At 36.2% G+C, this 27,927-nt stretch overlaps 1 protein-coding gene and 1 non-coding gene across 6 annotated transcripts in view; one reads left to right on the forward strand and one right to left on the reverse strand.

Moving 5' to 3' along the window:
* Positions 1–27,927, reverse strand: part of PRORP (protein only RNase P catalytic subunit) — a 136,481-nt gene that overhangs the window by 76,615 nt on the left and 31,939 nt on the right. For 4 of the 5 annotated variants that reach the window (XM_057720835.1, XM_057720833.1, XM_057720834.1 and 1 more), the window contains one exon: positions 9,480–9,587. The exons of the other annotated variant lie outside the window; for it this stretch is intronic. In XM_057720835.1, the coding sequence (XP_057576818.1) occupies positions 9,480–9,587 (108 nt within the window). The remainder of the gene's footprint in view (positions 1–9,479; positions 9,588–27,927) is intronic. 5 annotated transcript variants of the gene reach the window in all.
* On the forward strand, positions 11,115–11,249 carry LOC130847238 (small nucleolar RNA SNORA1). The gene has a single exon (XR_009052022.1). It is a non-coding gene; the product is annotated as a small nucleolar RNA SNORA1 (small nucleolar RNA).

Raw genomic sequence — 27,927 nt, forward strand, 5'->3', positions numbered from 1 at the left:
CAAGAGTAAAACTCAAAAAGTTTTCAATTAATCCTGAAAAACAGATAAGTTATTTCTAACAGTTTATCTGAAATTACTGTATATTCATTTGTTCACTCTTTCATTCATTCACTAAGTATCTACGGAGTACTTATTATGTTTAAGGTCCTTTTCTCAGTGCTGAGGATAAAACAGCAAGCAAGGTACACAGGATCTTCAAGCTCAGGCATTTGCACTGTAACGGAGGACAGCAATAAAGTAAACAGAGAAATGTATAGGTAATTATAGATACTAAGCGCTACGAAGGGATGAAATCACTTTACTACTGTGTGATAAACCACTCAAAAACTGGGGTTAAAATCATCTCTTACTTTCTCACAATACCATGGTTTGGGCTCAGCTCGACATTATTCTGTTCCACATGGTACAGGCTAGGCTCTTTCATGTGCTCATAATCAGCCAGCAGGCTGCCTGGAGGTTGTCTGCTCGCAGATGACTTTACTCACACATCTGGAGCCTCAGCTGGGATGGCTGAGTTCTCTCTCTCTCTCTCTCCCCCCATATGGCGTCTCCTCCTCAACAAGACTAACCAGGGCTTATTCATAAGGTGTACTTCTTAGAGAGCGACAGCACAGCTGCATGGCCTGTTGAGCCCTTGCTTGGAAGTCCCACAATGTCACTTCTGCTATGTTCACAAGGCAAGTCACAGGCAACCCCAGATTCAAGAGATGGGGAGACATACTCCATCTCCTGATGAGAGAAACTGCAAAGAAGCTGTGGCCATTTTTAATCCACCATAGAAACAAATAAGGTTGATGTAACTGAAAATACAGGCAGAGGTTGGATGAGGAGAGTAGGGCTACTCTAGAAGAATCAGGGAAGACCTCTGAGATGCTGATCATGACCCAACCATTTGGAGAAGGAAGAACACTAAAGGCTGAAGGAATACCAAGTACAAAGATCTTGAGGAACAAGTTTGGAATGTCTGAGGGACAGGAAAAATTCTCGTGTGTCTATAATTCAGTGAAAAGCAAAAAGAAAAAACCAGAGATGAGGCTGAAAACAGAGGTAGGGATCAAATGATGAGAAGTACTATAATCTATAGTAAGGAACTTGTTAGTCTACGCATCCTGCAACGCTAATGAGACAAGGATGAAACAGCAAGGAGGCCACTCAGGAGTTCAGGTGAGAAATGATGTTAATGGAGACAGAAAGAAGTGATTAGATTACAGGATATATTTGGGAATTATCACCATTAAAACTTGTCAGTCAACTGGATGTGGGGCTAGTGAAAAAACAGCAGTTGAGACTACAATCCTTGGAGGATGGTGGTGCCAATTACTCATTTACTTGAGCCTAAAAAAAAATAGATACAACTTAATTTCTACCTCTCATTATTTATACAATGCTTTCCCTCAGAAGTATTTCTAAGAGCCAAATAACACGTTGTTGGGCGATGGCTGTTCATTAAAAACAAACAAACAAACAAAAAAAAAACCATGCTGCTCCAAAAACACAGTTTATTAAATGAAAAGAAACTGAATTCAAGAAAATCTGAAACACTACATCTTACAGGTAATGAAAAAGTGATGTTAGTCTAAGTGCTACATAAAGGTTGGCTCAAGTGCTATCCAAGGGTTCATACCTAACACTTTCTATCTACTCATTGTTTCTCCCAAATTACAACATGTTCTAGAGAACTGAATGTTACAAAACCATTTTGCAATACTTAGAAAAAATTTTTAAGAAATTTTTATCCCAGGTATTTTGGATAAACATTATTCTCCATTCTGACATTCCAAGTTAAATTTTAAGAAAAGAGTCATACACAAACAAGAATCACTGTTAATAGACAACAGGATGCAAAATATACTCTGAATTTCTTGTTTAGATAACATAACCATTAGCCTAATCACGTTTCCCCATTCGTAGCATTTATCCTCACATCTTAAAACAGTATCTGGCATGGAACAGTTGCTCAATAAACAACTGATTCTACATTGTAACTCCCTGCTAAGATGCTCTAACTGTTCTCAAAATGGAAGCTATAGATCAATAATTAACCTGCCAGTCACTCTGAACCCTTCCCTCTTCTCAAAAATAAAAATACAAACCAAACCTTTCTTCCTCTGAAAAACTGCAACTAAATAAATATTTTTTAAAAGCAGAATATACTTAACACTTGAAAAACATCTACAAGGTGAGTAGCAAGTCTTATTTTGCCCAGGTTTACTAAAGGTTAAACAAATGAAGTGAAAGTGTCAAAGCTATTGCTGTCTCACTCTAAATTATGTTGGTTTATCATCTATTTAAGACTGCTTCTCTAAAAGGGAATCCTCCTATACTGTTGGTGGGAATATAAATTGCAGCCACAATGGAAAACAGTATGGAGGTTCCTTAAAAACCTAAAAATACAGTTACCATATGATCCAGCAATCCTACTCCTGGGCATACATTTGGATAAAACTCTAATCTGAAAAGATACACGCACCCCAATGTTCACAGCAGCACTATTTACAATAGCCAAGACATGGAAGCAAACTAAGTGTCCATTGACAGATGAATGGATAAAGATATGGTATATACATACAATTGAACACTACTCAGCCACAGAAAGAAATAATGCCATTTGCATCAGCATGGATGGATCTAGAGATTATCATACCAAATGAGTCAAAGACAAATATCATATGACATCACTTACATGTGCAATCTAAAAAATGATACAAATGAACTTATTTACAAAACAGAAACAGACTCACCGCCATAAAAAACAAACTTTTGTTACCAAAGGGGGAAGAGGGGGATAAATTAGGAGTTTGGGATTAGCAGATACAAGCTACTATATATAAAGCAGATAAACAATAAGGTCTTACTGTATAACACAGGGAACTATACTGAATATTCTGTAATTACCTATGATGGAAAATAATCTGAAAAAGAATATATACATATATAACTGAATCACTCTGCTGTATACCAGAAACTAACACAACATTGTAAATCATCTATACTTCAACTAAAAAAAATTGTTTCTCTAAAAATGCAGACACTATAAATTCAAACACTAAAACTACAAAACTTTAGAAGAAAAGACAGGCATTAATCTTCATGATCCTGGATTAGGCAATAATTTATTTATTTATTTATTTATGCATGGTGCACAGCAAGGCATGCAGGATCTCAGTTTCCCAACCAGGACCAAATCCGAGCCCCCTGCGGTGGAAGCACAGGGTCTTAACCACTGGACCACCAGGAAGTCCTAGGCATGATTTCTTTAGATAGGATACCAACAATGACAGGCATAAAAAAAAAAAAAAAGACAAATTGGACTTCATCAAAATTAAAAAATTTTATGCTTCAAAGGATACCATCAAGAAACTGAAAAGACAATTCGAATGGAAGAAATTATTTGCATATCATATATCTGATAAAGCCCTAGTATTCAGAATATATTAAAAAATTACAACTCAACAATAAAAAGACAAGTAACACTATTAAAAAATAAGCAAAGGATTTTAATAGACATTTCTCCACAGAAGATATATGAATGGCCAATAAGCACATGAAAAATGCTCAACATTACGTCATTAGGAGATGCAAATCAAATCTACAATGAGATACCATTTCACATGTACTAGGATAGCTATAATAAAAAAGACTGGTAATAACAAGTGTTGGTAAGGATTTGGAGAAACTGGAATTTTATATACTGCTGGTGGAAATGCAAAATCGTGCAGCTGCTTTGCAAGTTTGGCAGTTCCTTAAAAAGGGTTAAACAGAGAGCTACCATGTGACCTGGAAATTCCACTGCTTAGGTATATACCCAAGAGAACTGAAAACGTGCCCACACAAAACATGTACATGAAGTGTTCACAGTAGCATTATTCTTAATAGCCAAAAAGTGGAAATAATGAAAATCTCCACAAACTAATGAAGACATAAGTAAAATGAGGCATATCCATACAAGGGAACATTATTCAGCAATAAAAAGTAATGAGATACTGGGACTCTCTTGGTGGTCCAGTGATTAAGAATCCACCTTTCAATGCAGGGGACGGGGGTTCGACCCCTGGTCAGGGAACTAAGATCCCACATGCCGCAGAGCAACTAAGCCCGTGTGCCACAACTAGAGAGAAGCCCACATGACACAACAAAGATCCTGTGTGCTGCAACTAAGCCCATTGCAGCCAAATAAATAAATATTTTTAGAAAGTAATGAAGTACTGATTCATGCTGAATCATGGATGAAATTTGGAAATATTATGCTAAGTGAAAATATGAAATGTCTAAAATAGGCATATTCATGAAGACAGAAAATAGATTAGTGGTTACCAGGGGTGAAGGAGAGGAGGGAATTGAGAGTGACTGCTAAAGGGTATGGGGTTCCTTTGAGGGGAATGAAAAATATTCTGGAATTAGACAGTAATAATGATTGCAAAACTTTGTAAATACACACTTGTCTCTCAGTATCCAGTGGGGATTGGTTCCAGAACCCCTGGTGGATACCAGAAGCCATGGATGCTCAAGTCCCTTGTACAGAAATGGCATCACTGGCCCTCCACATCTGAAGATGCAGAACTAACAAATACAGAGGGCCCACTGTACTAAAACCCACTGAACTGTACACTTTAAAAGGGTGAATATTATGGCTTATAAATTATACCTTAATGTAGGTACTAAAGAATTAAGACATTACTTGATCAAAACCCTAAACTGTGCCAAAAGTGAAATCTAGTTGGGGACGTTACAATCTCCAGTTTCATTTAGTATATCCTGTAATGGTATTAAGACACCAGAAACTACAAGACGAACCACTGATTTAAAAGTAATAACTTTTTAGCAAAGAACAAAAAAAGTTTTCTTTTTCAGTAACAAGCAAAATCATATATTAATCATATAGTTCCATACCGTATTTTTTTTTTCAGAATCACAAGTAACACTTAAATAGGAATCTTCATATCTGAGTTAAAGTCTTCTGAATTATTTTTGGCCATAGCAGCTCTTTAACATGGAACAAGCATACTATTCTCCTGACAAGTGTTCTTCATCTTTACTTTTGTATCACTTTTAGGAACACAAAAGACAAAGTGAAGAATCCTGGGGGTTTACCTGCATTTCACATTTGATTCTTGCTTTTCCTTTCCACGATTTATGCCATTTCACAAAAATTGGTTACAACAACCCCTCCTTGCTTTAAAATTCTGTACCTTACTCTGAGAAATGTGTCAATCACCACCACCTTTTACTACATGATTAGAAAACCCTCAGCAAATATTTAAAGTTAAGATTAAGGTGAAAATTAAACAGTGTGTGGTGCTGCCTATACAACTAACTCAACTGAGGTCACAAGTGGATGAACAGACCTATGCTGTGTACAGCAAAATTTGCACATTCCCAGGCAATGACAACCACCAGGAAGTCTCAGCTCTATGTGGTGATTGGCAAGTTTCTACGACATCAATTATAAGACATAATCTGACTTCAAAAAACTTAAAATATAAAAAATGTACATGAAAATTGAGAAAGTAAATTCACAACCAGAACTTATTTTCAGCTCCTTAAATCTCTATCACCCCTAAACTGTAGGCTCTGAGATCAAGGTGCTACTCTCCAAATACTGAATGTAAAAATGGTCTTTTCTAATTTATGAACTTACAGACAACAATGTTGGATATATAATTAACCACTAATAGAAAAGGACCAAGAAGAATTTGTAACATATTATATAGAGAGTTCATGGAAAAAATATAAATGACCTGTACATTATTCCACAGAAAAAAATCTGGAAACTTCTTCACACAAAGATGAAAAATTCAAGAACTAGGACTCCTAATTTTTCCTTTGTACACACTTAAAGGCAACTGTATTAAGAGAAAGAGAGAGAAAGAGGACAAATAAGATGGTCAAGAATACTTCCTTTCTGGGCTATTTTATTAAACTTTGTTCACAAATTTTAAAAATGTTTGATCTAAGAAATCTGGGTAAAAACTGTCCAGCGTTCTTCATGTAGCAGATTCATGGCACAAATGCAGCTAAATAGTTGAAGCAATCATGAAATAAGCAACTTTGAAGAAATGTGTTCTATTTGGGCACTTTTATACACCATTGGTGGGAGTATAAATCGCCACAAGCATTTTGGAAAGCAATTTGGCAATATGCAGTGAGACCTTCAAAAATATCCATACCCTTTGACTTAAGAGTTCTATTTCTGGGTATCTATTCTCAAGAAATCATCTGAAACATGTATAGAGATCTTCCAAGCATTATTTACCATGGTGACAACTGAGAAACAATCTAACACGCCCACCAGCAGGGAAAGGATGGAAAAATTGTGGTACATCCGTAAGATACAGATATTTTAGAATATTTACCAAGAATGCCTTTTTACTTTTCTTGAGGGTGATTTTTTAATTCTAAGGTAATATATACTCATTGTGAAAGAAAATTTTAAAAATATAAGTGAAACACCAAAATCCTTTCACTTATACTCTATCCCCAACTCCCAAAGTTAACTATTGTTAAGTTTTTACGTGTAATTTCTAGAAAGTTTTTATCATATACAAACTTACCTAACAAACACTTACATATGGGTAATCCTTTGGTTTGCTTTTAACACAAGTGGGGCCATACTCAGCTTGTTGTCCTTCAACTTGCTTCTTACATTTACTTTGTGTATCGTTCCATGTCAGTACATACAGATCTACCTCATTCATTTAAAATAGATGTTTCAATATATATCAGGTCCCAGGCTGATAGATATTTAGGTTGATGAGACTTTTCTGCTTACAAACAATGCTATCACTAACATATTTGGACATATAACTTTATATACTAGTGTGAATATATCAGTTCCTAAGAGTAGAATTTCAACATTTTAGGCCTTCAAAGTTATTGCCAAGTCACCCACCCAAAACACTGTACTGATGCCCTCCTCTCTACCTCTTCAAACCATTCAAAATACTGGATACTATCAACTTTTAAATCTCTGCCAGACTGGAAGATAAACATTTTAATTTGCATAACTATAATTATGAATATGGTTAAACCACTTTTCTACTGTTCATCTTTTTCTTATAAACTTATAACAGATCTTGGTACAGTCAGGAAATTAGCCCTTTGTCACGTGTTGTAAAACAATTTTTTTTCAATTTGTTTTTATTTTTAAACAATGTTTATAGTATTTTTTACTGTCTAGCAAATTTCTCTACTCTTCCCATTAGGGTTCCTGAATTTTATATATGCGCCAAAGGTCCTGCCATCTCAAATATTTTTAAAAGTACATGATTTCTCCTATTCCTTTTATAATTTCATTTTCATTGAGAGCTTTCAACAACTGTAAATTAAAATATAGACATATAATTATTTACACACTTGGAGCTCAATTAGGCAAAAAAAAAGAAAAATACTGCAAGGGATAAAACACTGACAGTGATTACTGTTGAATGTTAGGATTATATATGATTTTCTTTTCTGTAACTCAAATTTTCTACAATGAACATCATTACTTTTATAATCGTAAGAAAATAAATTTCTTAAAATCATATTTTAAATTTTTAAGTTTTTGATGATACTGGCTTCAATTCTCAAGTATTATCTGAGTACCTCACCTAGAATCTACTACTAAATCTAACACTAATACTAAATCTAATACTAGGGCAGAGATTTGTGTTTTCTTTTAGCTCCACTGACATGGATAACATAACAGGAGAAAATCTTAAACTGTCAAACAGGGGTCAGCTGAAAGCAAGAATTATGGTTCCATTTGGGAAGTTACTTTGAATAGTAATCACAATAATAGTTACATCTATTAGGTACTTGGTATGTGCCAAGTATTCTTCACAACATCTTTAAGAGATAGGCACTACTATTATGCCTGTTTTACAGATTGGGAAACTAAGGCACAGAGAGGTTAAATAACTTGCTCAAACTATGAAGGCAATTAAAAGTGATAGACTGAATATAAAAAGTTTGGTAAAATGTTACTTTAAAGCTATTTAAAATGCTATTAAATGCTATTCAGGTGGCATCTCTAAGCTGAGTCTCCAGGCTGAGGTTTCCCAAATACAATGCCAGTGCACTGCCACAAGTCACAGTGCTCTGAAAAGCTGGGTAATAATTATTTGTCACATAAACTGTTGCTTACATTAAATTATTTTAAGAATAAAAGCTAAAAGTAGTGGCAGATGCCTATGCTTTCCCTGGCCCATCACTTGTTCTCTGCCTCTCTGCCAAAATCTGCTGAAGTCTTTTAAAATATGCAAAATTTTCTCCCACAATGCTGGGGGAAGTGTTCACTGCATCATCTTCAACATGGTACCTGCAAAAGTTAGCCCCATTTGGGCTATGTCTTTTTGGCAAGCCAATTTTTAGTGCTTTGTGTGAAGCTGAAAGCCACACAGAGGGTAAACAAACATAAAACTTCTTATTCTTACAGATTAGATGGGAATGAACCCTTCTGATTCTGAGCTCTACCATGCATTCACAGTGATAACAATTTCATGCTTCCTATACTGCTTTGCCTTTGTCAATGCCACTACTTCAAAGGGTCCTTCAAGTACCTAAGAGACAACTATTTTCAACTTACTTCGGTGTTTTTTAAAAATAAAGGAGTAAAAAGTACATACTTGACCATAAAGATGTAGGCACAAACATAAAGGAAAGGCATATAAAAAATTTCTGTAAATCTATCTTGTCCTTTCTTAGTACTTATAAACTCTTCTGAGTATAAATGGTTAGACTGGACTAGTAACATCTCTGATAAAAAGCTTTTAAGTTGGCAGCAATTTTTAAGAAATAATAGTTCAACTACAGATGAATGGTCATAGACTGCCAGCGATAAGAGCCACAAGATGGAAACCCAGGAGCTCTCTACAATCAACTTTTGATGTTATGACTGCTTTCTAAGGATTTACTGTACAAAATTGACCTTAATTTTCTAATTTTCTAATCTGTAAAAATGGGGATTAAAATAATTGCTCACTAGCGCTATAAAAAATCATGATATTCCTACTAGAAGCTACTAGGACACTTAGAAATTGATAGAACAAATGATTACCTTACCAAAAAAAGAACTGCTTAGGTTAATTATAAACATAGTATGTTTGGAAAAACACAAATGTAAGTAATGATTAACATCTCTTAAAAGCATATGTTGATAAATTTCAAATGGAGGGATGTGATACACAGGGACAAGATAGAGTAACCCCAAAGAGTAGAGACCTAGGAGAAGGTTAGCTAAGGTTACACAAAAAGGGCTGAACTGGCCCTTCATTACACAGACTTTTTAAACTCTCACTCTTGCCCAGCTTGTAAGAGCCACTTACTTGCCAGAGACGAAAACAGTGAATTTCAGATGACTGGTTTGTCACTGTGGCACTTCTGGGAACTTATTTTTAGAGGATGGTAAAATGGGGAACTAAGAGACCCAAGGAAGATCACAAATGGGTACAATAAATATTTCTAGAGATGTGGAATAACAAAATAAAACTTGTACTTACAACTTGAGATTCACGAGCTTTAGGAAACATTTTGGCAACATTGAGCCCATCAATGACAATATCAAAAGGAGGACAGTGTTTTACAAAGTTTTGAAATCTCCTAAGTTCCTAAAAAAGAAAAGTCAGATAAAATATTAATAAGAACCTAGTAAGGTTTTTGTCATAAACACACTGCCATGACTTTCACTACTGTTCTGGTAAGTCAAAATGCTCATCCCTTAAAAATACACACACACACACACACACACACAAAGATGTTTTCAAAATGAAATCTGAAAATACCAGCCTAATAGATGCAACTGCATATAGTTATCTTGCCGGGAGCCGTCTGGGGATTGCCTAAAGGCTCAGGCAAGGCCGAGCACTTCGGGAATGGCCTGCAAGGCGGGAATTCCGATGAAGGCATCTTCGGTTCGGGAGAGCTGCAAAGCAGGCATCTTGGAAGTACCGGAGTTCTCCGAGATTTAGTTTCACTATGAGTCTCCTTTGTGTACTTTTCTTTCTAGGAATGATGAGCTCTCTGGGTGAGGGGCGCCAACGCTGCCCTCAAGAATGGTGGCTACCCCCCGCTTTCTTGGTGTTGTGGAAATTCTATGGGCCACAAACAAATCACATGTAGACCCTTAGGGGACCCGGGTAATGGAGGAATGTTTAAACTTATTGTCCCCACCCTTGGGCCATGCTGGCAATTCGGCCGTAATGGGCCATGCATTGTGATCAGGAATGCTGCCTCACCCAATCACAATTATCCCAAACCTCTGAAGTGAGGGTCCGTCAAACCAAAGTTGCCTATAAAATATCCCATGCACTCTTCCCTTATAAGAACAGAATATTACGGGTATCTATGTTATGTCCATGTCCTGTATGTCTGCTGTCACGTAGCATAGAGAATGTAGCTCACTGATTAAGCTTAACCTGCTAACAATGTGTCTGTCACTTCAAGCCTGGGCGCCTGAGAGGCCTGCCCTTAGAGATTGTTATCCTGTGCTCCCCTCCCCCTTGTAACCACTGGAAGGACAAAACAAGAACGCGAAGAACTGATAAGAACTAATGATTACATAGAAGACTCATCACCTGACTAAGGACTGGCCCCCGGCGGAATCAATGGGACCTTTGGGGGAGGGATATGGGGCCCCTAATGGAAAAATCCACAAAGCAAGATGTAAGATATATAAGACCCGAGCAAAAATTAAAGTTACTCTCTCTCACTCTCTCTCTCTCTCCTGCCTCCTGTCTCTTCCTTTTTCTCGCCGACTCTACCCCTCCCAAGGGACTCCCTGGATCCTGCCTGGGCTGGACCCCGGCATTATCTGACACATTTTCTAATCTCATCGTGCTTTACACTTCACAAAGTACTTCACATGGTATTTCATTTAACCTGTAATCAGTTATCTAGTCCGCTACATTGACACACATGGTAGTCATGATGAGAATAAAACGTCAAAACCTCTATGTCCTGTTCTGTAGCAAGAAGAAGTGAATCTCAGATATGCCAATCTACCCATCAACCATGTTGAAAGAACAAGGCTCTATAATTTGTACTCCTCTTTTGTCATCAAAAAGATTTGGTTACTTATGGCTATTTTGAAGAGCTAAAAATTCATTCATTCATTCATTCAACAAACATTTGTTGAAAGCCTCATTCTATTGAAAATGGGCACTGTTGCTCATGGTGTCCGTAAATTGTTAATATGGCTACATTGAGAACACAGGTTTTGCCTCCATCACTGTAATTTTACTGCAGTGGTGACAATGAGACCTGTAACATATTTTTTGCAAGGCTCATGAGTAAAAATTGGATACAAAAAGGCTTTTCGATATTAGAAAAGGTGAAGGAATAAATAGCAATGTACTTGCTATATTAACTTCCAGGGGGAAAAAAAACTTGTTAAGCACCTACTATATGCCCAGCAGTTACCAAAGAGACAAAACCCCGACTTAACAGAGCTTGCATTTTAGTGGGAGGAAACATAAAATAAACAAGTTAACATATTATATATTAAATGTAAAATGTGACCAGTGCTATGGATGGAAGAAAAGGAGGAGAGGGAGTTCCACTTTTGGTAATGATGGAGTAGGTTGAAATAGACTACCAGATAATATAATATTTTCTATATAAAAAATAACTACTTGAAGGTACTAGAAAATAACCAAAAGCAAGCAGAAATTGGAGGGAACACAACATGTGAAAGAAAGTTTGATGGGTTTTTTTTTTTAATTAATTAATTTTTATATTTTGGTCGCACTGGGTCTTCTTTGCTGCACACGGGCTTTCTCTATTTGCGACAAGCAGGGGCTACTCTTCCTTGCGGTGCATGGGTTTCTCATTGCCGTGGCTTCTCTTGCTGCGAGCATGGGCTCTAGACGCATGGGCTTCAGTAGCTGCTGTGCAAGGGCTCAATAGTTATGGCGCATGGGCTTAGTTGCTCTGCGGCATGTGGGATCTTCCTAGACCAGGGATCGAACCCATGTTCCCTGTATTGGCAGGCGGATTCTTAACCACTGCGCCACCAGCGAAGTCCAGTTTGATGGTTTTAAAACATGTCTGGGGACTTCCCTGGTGGTGCAGTGGATAAGACTCTGAGCTCCCAATGCGGGCGCCTGGGTTCGATCTCTGGTCAGGGAACTAGATCCCACATGCATGCCGCAACTAAGAGTTCGCATGCCACAACTAAGGAGCAGGAGCAGCAACTGTTTTTGTTTAATGCCACTACATTTGGGGTTGTTATCTATTTATGGATAACCAGAAAATAAGTGAACTGCAGCAGGAGAAATGTGCCTGTATATGGTTTTTGCCAGAGGGCACTCTCTAGTCAGCATGGTTGGCAGGGGCAGCTGGAAATCAAGCAGAAAGCTGCAGACTGACTGGTTTGAGAAATCAGAAGACAAGAGTTTGAGGCTGCCAGAGAGGCTGGAAAGTTACAGAAAGAATGCTAGAAAAGAGGGAACTGCAAAAATCTGTGTATAAATCTGCCCAAATCTTTGGTTAACTCTTGATCTGTACATGCATGGAGGAGACTCTAAGGAGCCCAACAAAAACAAACAAACAAAAAAACAAAACAGATAAAAGATTTGAAAGATCTGAAAAAAGATTTCAATTACTATCCACTGAAAGAGTGGCAGAGTCAGGAGTTTGAGTCCAACCAAGTTTAACAGTCTGGTAAAGTAAAAAATCAATAACCTCCAGAGGAAGATGACAGAATCCAGAGCCTTTGTAACATGTCCCTCACAATGTCCAATATACAATTTAAAAAATAATAAACATGAGAGGAAATAGGAAAATGTGACCCACAGTCAAGAGAAAAGAAAGTCAACAGAAATCAATCCAAGGTCCAGATGCTGGAATTAGCAGGCAAGAAATTTAAAGTAGCTATTCTAAATAGATTTAAGAATTTAAAGTAAAATATAGTTCTAATGAATGCAAAGAAAGGAAAACACAGAAAATGGAAACTACAAAAATGAACATTCTAGAACCAAAAAAGCACACATGTGGAATAAAATATTCATGGGATGGACATTACAGCAGATTAGGGATGGGAGAAGTAAGAGTGAACACAAACGACGGAGCAACAGAAATTATGCAACTGAAGGAAAAAGACTGAAAGAAAAAGATAAATAAAGCCTTAGTAACCTGCGGAACAATACCAAACAGACCAACATATGTGTTATTAAGAGTCTAGAAAGAGAGGATGGAGAGGAAAGGAGAAAATAGATAAAGAAATCTGAATAATGACCAAAATTTGATGAAAAATATAACTTATCTACGAAGCAGAGCACACTCGAAGCAGGATAAATACAAAGAAAATACAAAGCAGGATAAATCAAAGATAAATCAAACATGCAGATGTGATAATATATTACAAAAATAGCACAAAAACCAGGAAGTGGTTGGTAAATGGAATTCTCCTGCTACAAGGTTCCTACATTTTATATGAAATGGTATAATCTAAACGCTAAGTGGACTAGGTTAAGTTAAGGACTCACATTGTAATCCCAACTCATACATTAAAAGATAATACAGAAAAGGAACAGATAAAAGGCAACAGAATAATTCAATGAAACATTTTTTAAAATTTGATTAACCCAAAAGAACATGAAAGCAGGAATAGATGGGCCAAAAAAAATTATTGAATAAATATAAAAGGACAGCAAAATAAAATATTTAAATTCAACCCTATCAAAAATGCTGTTTATAAGAGATGTATTTTGCTTTTCTTCCAATTTTATTGTGATATAATTGACATACATATGTATAAGTTTAAGACATACAGAATAAAGATTTGACTTACATACATTTATGAAATGATTACCACAAGTTTAATGAACATTCATCATCCCAATATACACAAAATTTTTTAGAAAAGAAAAAAAATTTTCTCTTGTGATGAGAACTCTTAAGATTTACTCTCTTAACAACTTTTATATATGACACATAGCAGTGCTAATTATATTAATCAAGTTATAAATTACATCCCTAATACTTCTTTACCTAAATAACTGGAAGTTTGTGCCTTTGGACTAACTTCATCCAATTTGCCCTTCCCCCACCCCCTGCCTCTGATAACCACAAATCTGATCTCTTTTTCTGTGAGTTTGTTTGCTTGTTTGTTTTTGAAGTATAGTTGACCTACAACTCTCTGTTAGTTCCTGATGTACAACATAGCGATTTGATACTTCTGTATGTTTCAAAATTATCACCATGACAAGTCTAGTTACTATCTGTCACCATAGAAAGATATTACAATATTATTGACTAGATACCCCACACTGTACATTTCATACCCATGATTAATTTATTTTGTAACTGGGAAGTCTGTACCTCTTAATCTCCCTCAACCTATTCCTCTCAGCCCCCACCCTCATCCCCTCTGGCAATCACCTGTTTGTTCTCTATTTATGACTCTGTTTCTGTTTTGTTATGTTTATTCATATGTTTTTTAAAAAAAAAAACAGTGAATTGAGTCAGAAAGAGAAAAACAAATACCGTATATTAACACATATATGCGGACTATAGAAAAATGGTACAAATCAACCGGTTTGCAAGGCGGAAATAGAGACACAGATGTAGAGAACAAACATATGGACACCAAGTGGGGAAAGTGGGGAGAGTTGGGGGGGAATGAATTGGGAGATTGGGATACCAAATTGTATGCTCTAAATATATGCAGTTTATTGTATGTTAACTGTATCTCAATTAAAAAAAAAAAAGATTCCACATGTAAGTGAAATCACATAGTATTTGTCTTTCTGTCTGACATACATCACTTAGCATAATACACTCTAGGTATATCCATGTTGTTGCAAATGGAAAAATTTCATTCTTTTTTTATGACTAATATTCTGTTGTGATATATATCACATGCATATATATATATGCACACCACATCTTCTTTATACATGCACCTATTGATGGGCACTTAGGTTGCTTGCATACACTGGCAACTGTAAATAATACTGCAGTGAACATTGGTGTGCATATATCTTTTCAAATTAGTGTTTTAATTTTCTTTGGATAAATACCCAGGAGTGGAACTGCTAGATCATATGGTAGTTTTAGTTTCAGTTTTTGAGGAACTTCCATTCTGCTTTCCATAGTGGCTGCACCAATTTACATTCTCACCAACAGTGTACAAGGGTTCACTTTTCTCCACATCCTCACTAGCACTTGTTACTTGTTATCTTTTTGATAATAACCATTCCAATAGGTGTGAGGTGATATCTCACTGTGGTTTTTGCTTTCATTTCCCTGATGATTAGTGATTTTGAGCATCTTTTCACATGCCTGTAGAATATCTGTATGTCTTCTTTGGTAAAACATCTATTCAGGTCCTCTGCCCACTTTTTAATTGGACTGTTTATTTTTTTTTTAATGTTAAGGTGTATGAGTTCTTTGTATATTTTGGAATATTAACCCCTTATCCAATATATCATTTGCAAATATTTTCTCCAATTCAGTAGGTGGCATTTTCATTGTGTCAACAGTTTCCTTCACTGTGCAAAAACTTTTTAGTTTGAAGTAGTCCCATTTGTTTAAAATATTTGAATTCAACCCTATCAAAAATGTTGTTTACAAGAGATGTACTTTAAATATAAAGATATGTATAAACTGAAACTGAAAAGTAGGAAGAAAACACATATCACGCATCAGTATGCTTAAGAAAGTTGGAGGGGCAACACTGATTTTAGATAAAATAGATTTCAAGAAAATGAGTATTACAAAAAATAAAAAGGGATACTTCATAATGACAATAAAATCAATATATGGGGAAGTCATATTCATAAATAAGAACACAGCTTTGAAATACATGAAGCAAAACTTGACAGAACTGAAAGGAGGAACATAAATGTCTATCATCATAGATAGTGATTTCAACACTTCTCTCTCCATAATTGATAGAATAAGTAGATAAAAATCAGTAAGGATAGAGAAGACCTAAACTACACTATTAACCACTCTGACTTGATTGAAAACTAAAGGGCAATACATCCAACAATGGCAGAATATTTCTTCTTTCATGTACACATGAAACCCAAGACAAACCACAGCTCTAGGGCATAAAATAAATCTCAATACATTTCAAAATATTAAAATCTGAAAGCATATGTTTGCTGATTACTCATATACATACGTACACACACTCACACACACACACACATGAACCCTTGTACACTGTTGGTGAGAATGTGAATTGCTGCAGCCACTATAGAAAGCCATCAGCAGTAAGATATCTAGAAAAGTTCCAAATATTCCTGAATAATACTTCTAAATAACCCATGGGTTAAAAAAATTACATAGGATAGTAGAAAATATTTTGAACTAAGTGATAGTAAAAAATAAAATATCAAAATTCATGGGCTGCATTAAAGCAATACTTAGCTTTAAATGATTACAGGAAAAGAAGAAAGGTCTAAAATCAGTGATCCAAGTTTTCAATTTAGGCTATAAAAAGAAGAGCAAATAAATTTCAAGAAAGTAGAATAATAAAAAGCAGAATCAGAGAAACAGCAAAGTAGGAAAACTAACAAGGGAAAAAAGTTGGAGAAAAAAAATGAACCCCAATCCCTATCTCACATCACACTCAAAAATTATTTTGTTATAGATTGTAAGCCTAAACCTTAAAGCCAAAACTATGACATCTAAAACCTAAGAGCCAAACCTAGAAGAAAATAGAATTCTGCATAACATCAGGATAGACAAAAATTTTTTGGGCAACAGGGTCATCACCAATATTCACATAATGTGCCTCCTGATATGATGCCTCTGACAAGGATACAAGAGCATTTTTGTGATATTCTTGCCAAAAATGCATAGCCTGAATCTAATCATAAGGAAATATCAGGTAAAACCAAACTGAGAGACATTCAACAAAACACTAGGTCTACAGTTTTCAAAAAAAGTCACAGTCCAAGAAAGACAGAGAAAACTGAGATTTTTGTTGCAGATGAAAAGAGACCAAAGAAACATGACAACTAAATGCAATGTGTAATCTTCTATTGGATCTGGGGGAAGGAGAAACTTACAAAGGACATTATTGTGACAAGTGACAATTGTGACTGAGTATCAACTGTGGATTAGACAATATCATTGTATCAAAATTACAAAGAGGAAGAACCCCCTTTAGGCCAATAAGCACATGATCAGATACTCAACGTTATTAGTCATTAGCGGAATGCAAATTTAAAACTACTGTGAGAAATCATTACCCACCCACCAGAATGGCTAAAATTTAAAAGACTGACCATAAAAAGTATGTGGAGCAACTGGAACTTTCAAATATTGCTAACGGGACGCAAAATAGTACGACCACACTCTGGAAAACAACTGGGCAGTTTCTTGTAAGGTTAGGCATACATTTATCCTACATCTCAACAATTCCACCTTTAGGTATTCAAAGAAGAGAAATGAAAACATGCACCCACACAGAGGCTTGTATGTGAATGTTAATAATGGCTTTATCTGTAATTGCCCCAAACTGGAAATAATTCAAGTGTCTATCAACCAATGAATGAATGAAAAAAAGGTGGTATATCCAGACAATGTTATACTATTCATCAACAAAAAGAAACTATTGGGGTTTTTTTTATTGATGATTAGTATACACAAACACATGAATGGATCTCAAAAGTATTATGCTAAGTGAAAAAAAAAGGCAGACATAAAAGCTTATTATATACTGTATGATTTCACTTATATGAATTTAAGGCAAAACTATAGCAAAGGAAAGCAGGTTAATGGTGCCAGGAAGGAGGGAGAGGGAACTGACTGCAATGAATACAAGGGAATTTTCGGGGATGATATAAACGTCCCATATTTGGATTATAGAGATTATGACACACTGCATGTATTTGTCAAAACTCACTGAATTGTACAATGGCAAATTTTATTATATATAAATGATACCTTAATAAATCTGATGAAAAAACAAAAGGAAGAAAATCCTAATAGTAACGTCATCTTTAAAATAAACATTGGTCCATACGCATGCTTTCTTATGTCACTTGACTTCTTTAGCTTGTCTATGCCTGTCAACTCCAGTTGCGCAGGACCATCCTCTTTCCTTTCCACCCAGCAAAACACTTTGTTTTAAAATTTCTCTGCTCACATGTGCCACAACTAGAGAGCCCTCGTGCCACAACTACTGAGCTTGTGAGCTCTGGAGCCTACATGCCACAACTAGAGAAGTGGGCTTGTGGCAACTAGAGAGAAGCCTGCAACGAAGAGCCCATGCACCACAACAGACTCAGCACAGCCAATATATAAAATAAATATTTTAAAAAATTAAAAAATAATAAAATTTCTCTGCTCAAATATATTTCCTATACAATGTTTAAAAAGTTCCAATTCATATCAAAACTAACTAAATATTGGTTAGAACAGGAATATTATTTTTTATAAATGAAAATAAAACTATCAAGGACATTAAAACAGTTTACATACAATATGACCAATTCTCGTTTCAGTCAGAATGAACCAAGGAAAACAAGTGCATTAAATTTCTAAAATTCAGGTTTCACTAAGAATTAACATGAAAAAGATTTCCCATTATACTTTCAATTTATCATCTTGGTGCTGCTCTTGGTACTCATTATATTCACTTCAGGAATAATGACAAACTAAGGTAGTTCAGTATTACTGGAAAAATGGACATCTGTAAAAATCAACAATTAAACTAAATAGATAACTTATAAAATCCCCTTCCAGTTCTGATATTCGATGCTAACAACTTTGGAAATCCCTTAAAACCACAGAATGGAAGAGAGTATACTTGAGAAGGTTTGTTTAAAAGGTAAGTCTCAGGAACCTCTGTGCAATCACAGGATGTGTAATATAATCTCATCCAAAGATTATCCTCCCAATCCATGCCTTCTGATAGACAAACAGAAAAATCCAAGAGGTTGGCTTGTTGTTTCTCTTCCCCATTACTGAAGCGCTTAGTAAATATGTTACTAGTCAGGGAGTAACACTTTTAATACTTTGTAATACTTCTGGTGGGTTTCCAAGATGCTCACTTTCCAAACTAAACAAATTTAAGTCATTGCACAGAAAGCCCTTGAATAGGCCATGCTGAAAAGGCGTGAAAAAGAAAGAGTTGATCTACCGAGACAGCACACTAACTACAGCATAGGACAATACAAATATGCAGACTTAGCTGCTTTAATGGATAGTAAACCTAAGTGAAGAACAATTATTTCTTTCTAGGGCTACTGCCAGAATTTTACATGATTGCAGACTGGTTCATGATCTGAGGTATGAGAATCCACCAATCTTTTGATCACTTGTTTCTTGGTTATTAATAAAAGAAGTTCTAATTTTTTTAAAAATAATTTCATGGAGATATAATTCATATACCACACAATTCACTAGTCTGAAATGTACAATTCACAGGTTATGCCACATCACCACAGTCTAATTTTAGATTATTCTGTCACTCGTAGAAAAACTCCAGGAATTTCCTGGCGGTCCAGTGGTTAGTGCTCCACGCTTTCAATGCCAAGGGCTTGGGTTCAATCCTTGGTTGGGAGCTAAGGTCCCACAATCTGTGCAGCATTGCCAAAAAAAGGAAAAAAAGAAGAAGAAGAAGAAGAAGAAAACTCCATTCTCATTAGCAGTCCATCTTCATTCTCTCAACCCACCACTAATTAATCCACTTTGTTTCTACAGATTTACTTATTCTGGACATTTCAGCTAAACTGAATCATACAAATATGTGGTATTCTATGATTGACTTCTTTCATTCAGCATAATACTTTCAAGGTTTAGCCATGTTTAGCATGTATCAGTACTCCATTTTTTTTTACTGTCAAATAATATTTCGTATGTTTGTACCATATTTCCTTATTCATTAATGGAAGGACATTTGTGTTATTTCCACCTTGGGGCTGTTATGAAATATGCTGCTATGAACATCTGTGTACCAGTTCTGCATGGATGTATGTTTTCATTTCTCTTAGGTATATACGAGGGTGAGTCAAAAATTATTCGCTTCCTGGCTGTAGAATCTAACTTTTAGAAAAGACAAATACGTCAGTTTTTGACATAATCGCTTTGCTTTTCAATACACTTTGTCCATCCATCAACAAGCTTTCGTATTCCCTCATTAAAAAATATTTTAGGCTGAGCTGGAAGCCACGAATGCACTGCTGTCTTCACTTCTTTATCAGAAGTGAATCTTCGTCTTCGTAGGGCTGCTTTCAGGGGACCAAACAGGTGAAAGTCCAAAGGAGCAAGATCAGGACTATAGGGAGGATGCTTTAACACCTCAAAACATAAGTTTTTGCAGAGTGTCGACAGTGTGGGTAGAAGTGTGCGGACGTGCACTGTCATGCACGATCACAACACTCTTGAATAGCAGTCTTCTGCATTTAATCCGAATTTAGGCTTCAGCACAAACTTTTTGAAACCTAGGTCTGTTGTGGATTATTTCATAGGCAAAGCCACGGCTGATTCGCAAATGATTTGCCACATAATCCACTGTCACTCATCTATTCGACAGAATCATTTCACGTGTATGCTCAATGCTGTCATCAGTTGTGGACGTGGACGGGCGTCCAGCTCCTTCTTGATGGCTAACACTTGTACAAGCTTCCCTGAACTTCTCTATCCATTCATACACACTTCTTTGCGACAAAGCACTTTCTCCATACTGCGCACAAAGTCTTCGATAAATAACAGCACCAGATACACCCTCTCACCACAAAAAACGAATCACTGCACACTGTTCTTCTTTTGTGCAAATCACAAGTGGGGCATCCATTTTTGCTTGCACCACAGTTACAAATGAACTGATGTAACACGTTCACACCTGCACAGCAGTAACTATGGAGACAGTAGCCTTGAACGGAAAGCACTGATAAGACAGTGCGGCCGCCAGATGTTTTAATATAACCAGAGTGCGGATAATTTTTGACTCACCCGTGTATATATCTAGGAATGAAACTGTCAAGTTACCATACTTGGAAATTCTGTTTAACTCATTGAGGAAATGCCAGACTGTTTTCCAAAGTAGCTTCACCATTTTACATTCCCAGATGTAATGTACGAAGCTTCCAATTTCTCCACATCCTCAATCAAAACTTGTTATTGCATGTCTTTTATCATAGTCATGCTTCTGGGTATGAAGTGGTATCTCCCTGCAGTTTTGATGTACATTTTCCTAATAACTAATGATGTTGAGCATCTTTTCATGCGCTCGTTGGTCTAAAGGAAGTTCTTAATTTTTTGTAACATACAGGTTTTACAAATTCAACATATATCTCCTTCAATAGTCACAACTTCTATCATCTTCACTTACTTTATGCTTTTTAAGTTTAAATCTGAGAAGTTTAACTGCATAGGAATTATAAAAACTATAAACTTACAAAAGCAGTTGTAAACTCAGATGCCTACAGGGACCAGGCAGGTGATATAAACAGGTAAAATGGGACAAGTCTAAGAAAACAGAACAGAACAGATAAAATAAGTAGCAAATACTTAGATCTCATTGTCCAAGATCTGACAGAGGTAACAACTATGACAAAACCTGAGCGTGTGGGTCCTTTATAAAGCAAACAGCCCAGTGCTTGGTCCAGATCATTGCTGCCACACAAAAATAAAGACCCAGGGTTAGCAGATCTGATTTTTTAAGGAAAATTTAAAATCTGGCATTTTGAAATACGTGAAATAACTTTTTTAAAGAGTAAAAAAAAACAACCACCAAAAAATCCACAAAGACACTCAAACAAAAAACACATATGGGCTAGATCTCACCCTTAGGCCACAAGTTTATAATATATTCACTTGGTCAGTGAGTCAACAGATTTTCACTAAGCACCAAATGCATGTGCAAAATAATGTTTTTATTCCTAGGAACAGAAAAGTGAAAACATTTCCCACCCTCAAGGAATTTATAGTATATTAGCAAAGGAAACAAGCAATACCAAGGTAACAAATACTTAATTTCAGGTAGAGAAAACAGCCTTGAAGAAAACTTAAGCCAGGTAGGGTATTAGCATTCCCTACCTGGTGAAAGGGAAAGGCTTTTCTAATGCAGTAACATTTGAACAAAGACCTGAATGAAGTGAGGAAGTAAACCATGCTCCCTCTAGGGGAAGTGCCTCCTAGGCAGAGGAAAGAACCACCAAGGCCCTTAAGAAAACCCAAGGACACAGCCATATAGAGCAAACGTATGGACACCAAGAGGGGAAAGGGAGGGTGGGATGAATTGGAATTGACATATATACACTAATATGTATAAAACAGATAACTAATGAGAACCTGCTGTATAGCACAGAGCACTCCACTTTGCTGTACAGTATAAACACAACACTGTAAAACAACCATACCCCAATCAAAAAAAAAAAGGAAACACAAAAGAGCTTGGCATGTTTGAGGATTAAAAACTAGCCAATTTGGAAATTCAAAGGATTAGTATAAAGTATTTATATAATATTAGTTTGACCTTAAATTTTAAAAAAAACTCTTGCTTATTACTACAATATGGAAAAGAGTAATAAATAAATGCAAAAACAATTCTAAAACAGCTAATTAAAAGTTTCAAATTCTTTCTCCTATCCAACCTCTTATTAGAAATGAAGCAGAACTGATATTTGTTGCTTTGTGGTTGTTACCTAACCACAAATGAGTAGCAGAAAGATCCAAAGAGGCAGAGCAAGAAAGAGAATAAAAAAATGGCCCTTCTACACTACACTTGACACATGAGCTCTAGAATGGAGGTGATTCCAGCTCCTGTTGTCAAAAAGCTGCCTTCATAATTACAAATAACTCTCACAACATACGTGGCAGTATAACTTGTCTATTTATTATTCCTTCCACACTATGCATAAGAACACACACAGGTTAAGCAACCAATTTTTCTCAACAAACGACATACAAAGAGACACTAACTTCCCCAGAAGTTGAAATTTTTCAAATTTTGGGGATGATGATCCATATGTTTATGAGTTTATTTCTATTCTGAGACTTTGATACAAGTTTCACAAGGAAATGAAAAACAGATCTTTCTCATTTGTTTTATTTAGTTAATTTCCTATTCTAGAATAGCAACTAAGGGGAACAGGAGGACTACAATATTTACTCAAAACTTTATATCATAAAAGAAGCAGTGCTCTTAACATGTCAATTATACCCAATGTACTGCAAACATCAGATAATATTTTCCAAAGATTAGAAGAAAGGGAATATTAAAACAACTGGCTTTAGTCACAGTGGATATGGAAAAACAGGGGAATACCAGTTATTTTGGTTAGAAGCACTGTTCTAAACATGGGAACAACAGGAAAAAATGCATCTTTGCATCAAATGGCCAAATTTCTTCATGTGCCTTCTTTAAACCATGGGATCCAAATAAATCCTCAATAAAACCAGCACGACTGCCTTAATTTAGCCTGGGAAAAATGAAGTCACATATCTGGAAAATGTCACTGCAATCTAATAACTAATAATTTTAGAAAGTTTATACTCATTAAAAGCAAGTTATATTTTAGATGTTTTTTCATTCAGTATAGTTATAATTACTATAGTATAGAATTCTATTTTAAAATACTTATAATTTTTTTTAAATTTATTTATTGGCTGCATTGGGTCTCTGTTGTTGCATGCAGGTTTTCTCTAGTTGTGGCAAGTGGGGGCTACTCTTCATTGCGGTACACAGGCTTCTCAGTGTGGTGGCTTCTCTTGTGGTGGAGCATGGGCTCTAGGCGTGAGGGCTTCAGTAGTTGCAGCACGTGGGCTCAGTAGTTGTGGCACACAGGCTTAGTTGCTCTGCGGTATGTGGGATCTTCCCGGACCAGGGATCGAACCTGTGTCCCCTGCATTGGCAGGTGGATTCTTAACCACTGCACCACCAACAAAGTCCCTAAAAATACTTATAATTTTATATGAATTTTCTGATTCCAGGAAGATGAAAAAACAAAAAAACCTTCCTGCTACAAATATCTAAAAAGGCTGGATAAAATACAACAAAAATACTTAATACATGGTGAACTTGTAAGAAAGGAAGTGAAATAAACCTCTAAGTGCCAGAGATGAAGCCAGACCTGAAAATCAGAACGGTAAGGATAAGACTTATCGCTAATGTTGTCCAGGAAGGAAGTAAAAAGCAGAAATGGAAGGGGTATCACTAAACAGGGGCCTGGCTTTTGATACCCCAGGGGAACTGGAGATCTATCAAACCTTAGGCCCAATGAGGGAAGAAACTGGAAGCGAACTCCATAATAAAAAAAGAACCTTTACAAATGAGCACACTGATGTCCAAACACAACACACCAGCTTCTCTATCTCTACTAGGGGTGTAAGTAGGAAAGAAAAAAACCTCTTAAGCATTGGAAACTCCAGGAATTCCCTGGCGGTCCAGTGGTTAGGACTCCACGCTTCTGCTGCAGGGGGCATGGGTTCAATCTCTCGTCAGGGAACTAAGATCTCGCACGCCACTGTGGCGCAGCCAAAAATATGATGATAATAACAATGATTTTTTTTTAAATTAAGGCTTATACCTTAAGTAAGTTTGAAGTACAAATTTAGACAAACTGTATGATACACTTAAATCCTCATGCTCCACTGAAAAAACATATAAAAACTGGTTCTGGTCCAATAATATCTCTTGGGCGCTTGGCAGAAGCAAATACAAAACTTCCCTAGGGAGAGACTCTCAACAATCCAGACAACAAAGGGATTCTCATAGAAAAAGCAAGCCCCTCTACAACTGACCTCACCAATTAAAAACTGTAGAACACAAGAGTAAATAATCCACCACGTGTGAGAGTCCTCTGACACAACAGAAACATTAGAGCCCAAAGAACTCAGGATAAAGGATAACAGAAAAATCTAAGAGACAGTATAAAGTACATAAAAATAACTAAAACATAAAAGAAGAATCTGAACTTAAGACAGAGACCATGAAAAAGTGAAGAGAAAATTATCAAAGAGACATTCTAAAATTAAAATTCCAAAATAAATGGAATTAAATGGACATGAACCCAAATGTCCATGAGCTGGTGAATAAACAAACTGTGGTATATTCATCCATTGGAATACTACTCAGCAATGAAAAAGAACTACTGATACATGTAACAACATGAACTCAAAAACATTATGTTTAAAACTAAATCTAATACATTACAAAACAAAGATTATGTTAAGTGAAAGAAGATAAATCAAAAAATTACAGATTATATGATTCTATTTATATGAAATTTTTAATAAAGGCAAAACTACAGAGACAGAGAGCAGGTCAGTGGTAACTGGAGCTGGGAGTAGAAGTAGGGATTGACCTCAAAAGGGCATGATGAAACTTTCTGAGGTGACTGAAGTATTCTAAAATTAAATTGTGGTGATGGTCAGACAAGTGATAGATTTACTCAAAATCACTGAGCTATATACTTAACATGGGTCAATTTTATGGTCTGTAAATTATTGAAACATTAGGGGAAAACCACTCAACAAATGGGTAGAGAGAAGAACAGACACATCTCAGGTGAAAAGAGTGAATTAGAAGATAGATCTGAAGATGTTACCCTAAATACAATTCAGAGAGATAAAGATATGAAATATATGAAAGAGAAAGTAAGTGACATGGAGGAAAGAGTGAAAAGATTCAACAAAGGTCTAATAGAAATTTCAGGAAAAGCAATATTTGAAGACATAAGGCCTCAGAATTATTCAGAATTGACTCAAGACATGAAACCTTGGATTCAGGAAGCTCAGTGAATCCCAAGCAGGAAAAATAAACACATTCATATATACTTATCATAGTGAAACAACAGTAGTGAAAAAAATCTTAAGAGCAACAGGCAGATGGAGATGGAACAAAGATTGGACGGAAAGCAAACTTTTCAACAATGACTAAAATAGAGGCCATAAGACAATGTAATACTATTTTCAGTGTTGAGGGAAAATACTAAATTCTCTATAGTTAAACTATCATTCAAGTAAACATTTTCAGACAAAGAATAAAATAGTTTATCACTCTTATCCTGCCACTGAAAGACGGTTACTTAGGAAGATGCGCAACAGGAAGTTTGGGGTTCAGTGAGAATGCAAGGACTGGAGCTATATAGATTTGTGAGTCAGTGGCATACAGGTGTTAGAGAGGCATACAGAGGAGGGGGCGAAAATGAACAGGGAGGATGGGTTGAGTAGGAAAAGAGGAAGGAAGCCGTGGGAAACCAGAGCCCTGGGAAACACCAAAAACTCAAGGGATAGGCAGAGGACAAATTGTATTATTGTCCTCCATATAAGAGGACAAACTCAGTTGCATTTATAAAGAAAGAGCAATGAGCTTTAGGGAAAGAATGGCAACAGATGTAAAGGGATCTAGCAAAAATAAAATAGAAATGCAAGAAAAAACAACATGCAACAGAATTAAAATCTTCATTGAAAGCATTAAAGATTGGAAGTAACACACAAGAACATGGATTTTGTGAAATGCAGCACAAACTTAGAATAATTCTATTAGAATGAAGAGGAAAAGAACAAAAGATAAGAGAAAGTACATTATAGGTATGAAGGACAGAGAATAGAAATCCAACTTAAGCCTCATGAGGGTGTTCTCAACCAATAAATCTGAAAAGATGAGAGCTCATCATTTTTTTAAAAATTTCCTAAGATAAAAATATGTCTTTAAGAACTCACAAGGTTCAGGGAAACAATGAAAAAAATCACCTACTCCTCTTCCCACAAAATTCTTAATATTGAAGTTGAAGAAGAAAATCCTGTAAACATCCAGGCCAAATAATAATAACACAAACATTTACAGTGCTTTCCATGTGCTATGTAAATCACAAAAATATTAAAAAAAAAAAATAATAGCAAGTAAAGTGGTAGACTTGGATTGGAAACCTAGAAATCCATGCTCTCACCCGAGGTATAGTGGAACAGAGCAATAATAATCAAGCTGGGAACCCTAAAAGCCAGAAGACAACAAAACAACTCTGTTTGAAGATGGTGGAATAGTCCTCACATGGGCCTGAACCTCCTGGCACCTGCATTCTAACAGTTTTTCCTTCTCCTGAACAGTACATATTAATAAGCTGTGGCCTATGTTTTTAAGAAGCCATGCCAATCAAGACCATTGCCCTTCCTTACAAGGCACTTGTAAAATGGGAGAGAAATGCAAATGCCCCTCATGAATTCTTCTGTTGAGAAATCCTACCTGCTATGATGTAGTCTCCCTAGTTTATTTAGGGAGAAATAACTCTCCTTCTCCTGCTCCCCACTCCAAAAATAAGACTTAATAAGGACTATCGGGATTTCACTGAAATAGAAGTCTAATGAGGTATTTTTTCAACTGCAGGTCACAACCAATTACTGGGTCATGAAATGAATTTAAATAGTTTGCAAACAGCATTTTTGAGGTTACGATTAAATAAGTTAACAGTTAAATGCAGTCCAACACATGTAGCAAGAGCATGTAAATGTTTTTGTCAGTTATAAAATGGGTTATTACATAGAAAGTATTTTGTATTTGAGTTGTGGTCAAAAAGGTTTAAGAGACACTGGTAATGGGACTGTCATATATATAAAGCACGATTTTGGGGACTTTGCTGGTGGCACAGTGGTTAAGAATCTGCCTGCCGATGCAGGTGACACAGGAACAATCCCTGTCCCAGGAAGATCCCACATGCCACAGAGCAACTAAGCCCGTGTGCCACAATTGCTAAGCCTGCGCTCTAGAGCCCATGAGACACAACTATTGAGCCTAAGTGCCACAACTACTGAAGCCCGAGCAGCTAGAACCCATGCTCTGCAACAAGAGAAGCCACCGCAATGAGAGGCCCTGTGCACCACAACGAAGAGTAGCCCCCCACTCGCCACAACTAGAGAAAGCCCACATATAGCAACGAAGACCCAAAGCAGCCAAAAAAAAATAAATAAATATTAAAAAAAACAAACAAACCCCAAAACCCAAGATTTTGCCCCAGGCCTATACATTTTATCATAGGCCTATAATAC

The sequence above is a fragment of the Hippopotamus amphibius genome, chromosome 2 (assembly GCF_030028045.1).
Source record: "Hippopotamus amphibius kiboko isolate mHipAmp2 chromosome 2, mHipAmp2.hap2, whole genome shotgun sequence".
NCBI classification, from domain to species: domain Eukaryota; kingdom Metazoa; phylum Chordata; class Mammalia; order Artiodactyla; family Hippopotamidae; genus Hippopotamus; species Hippopotamus amphibius.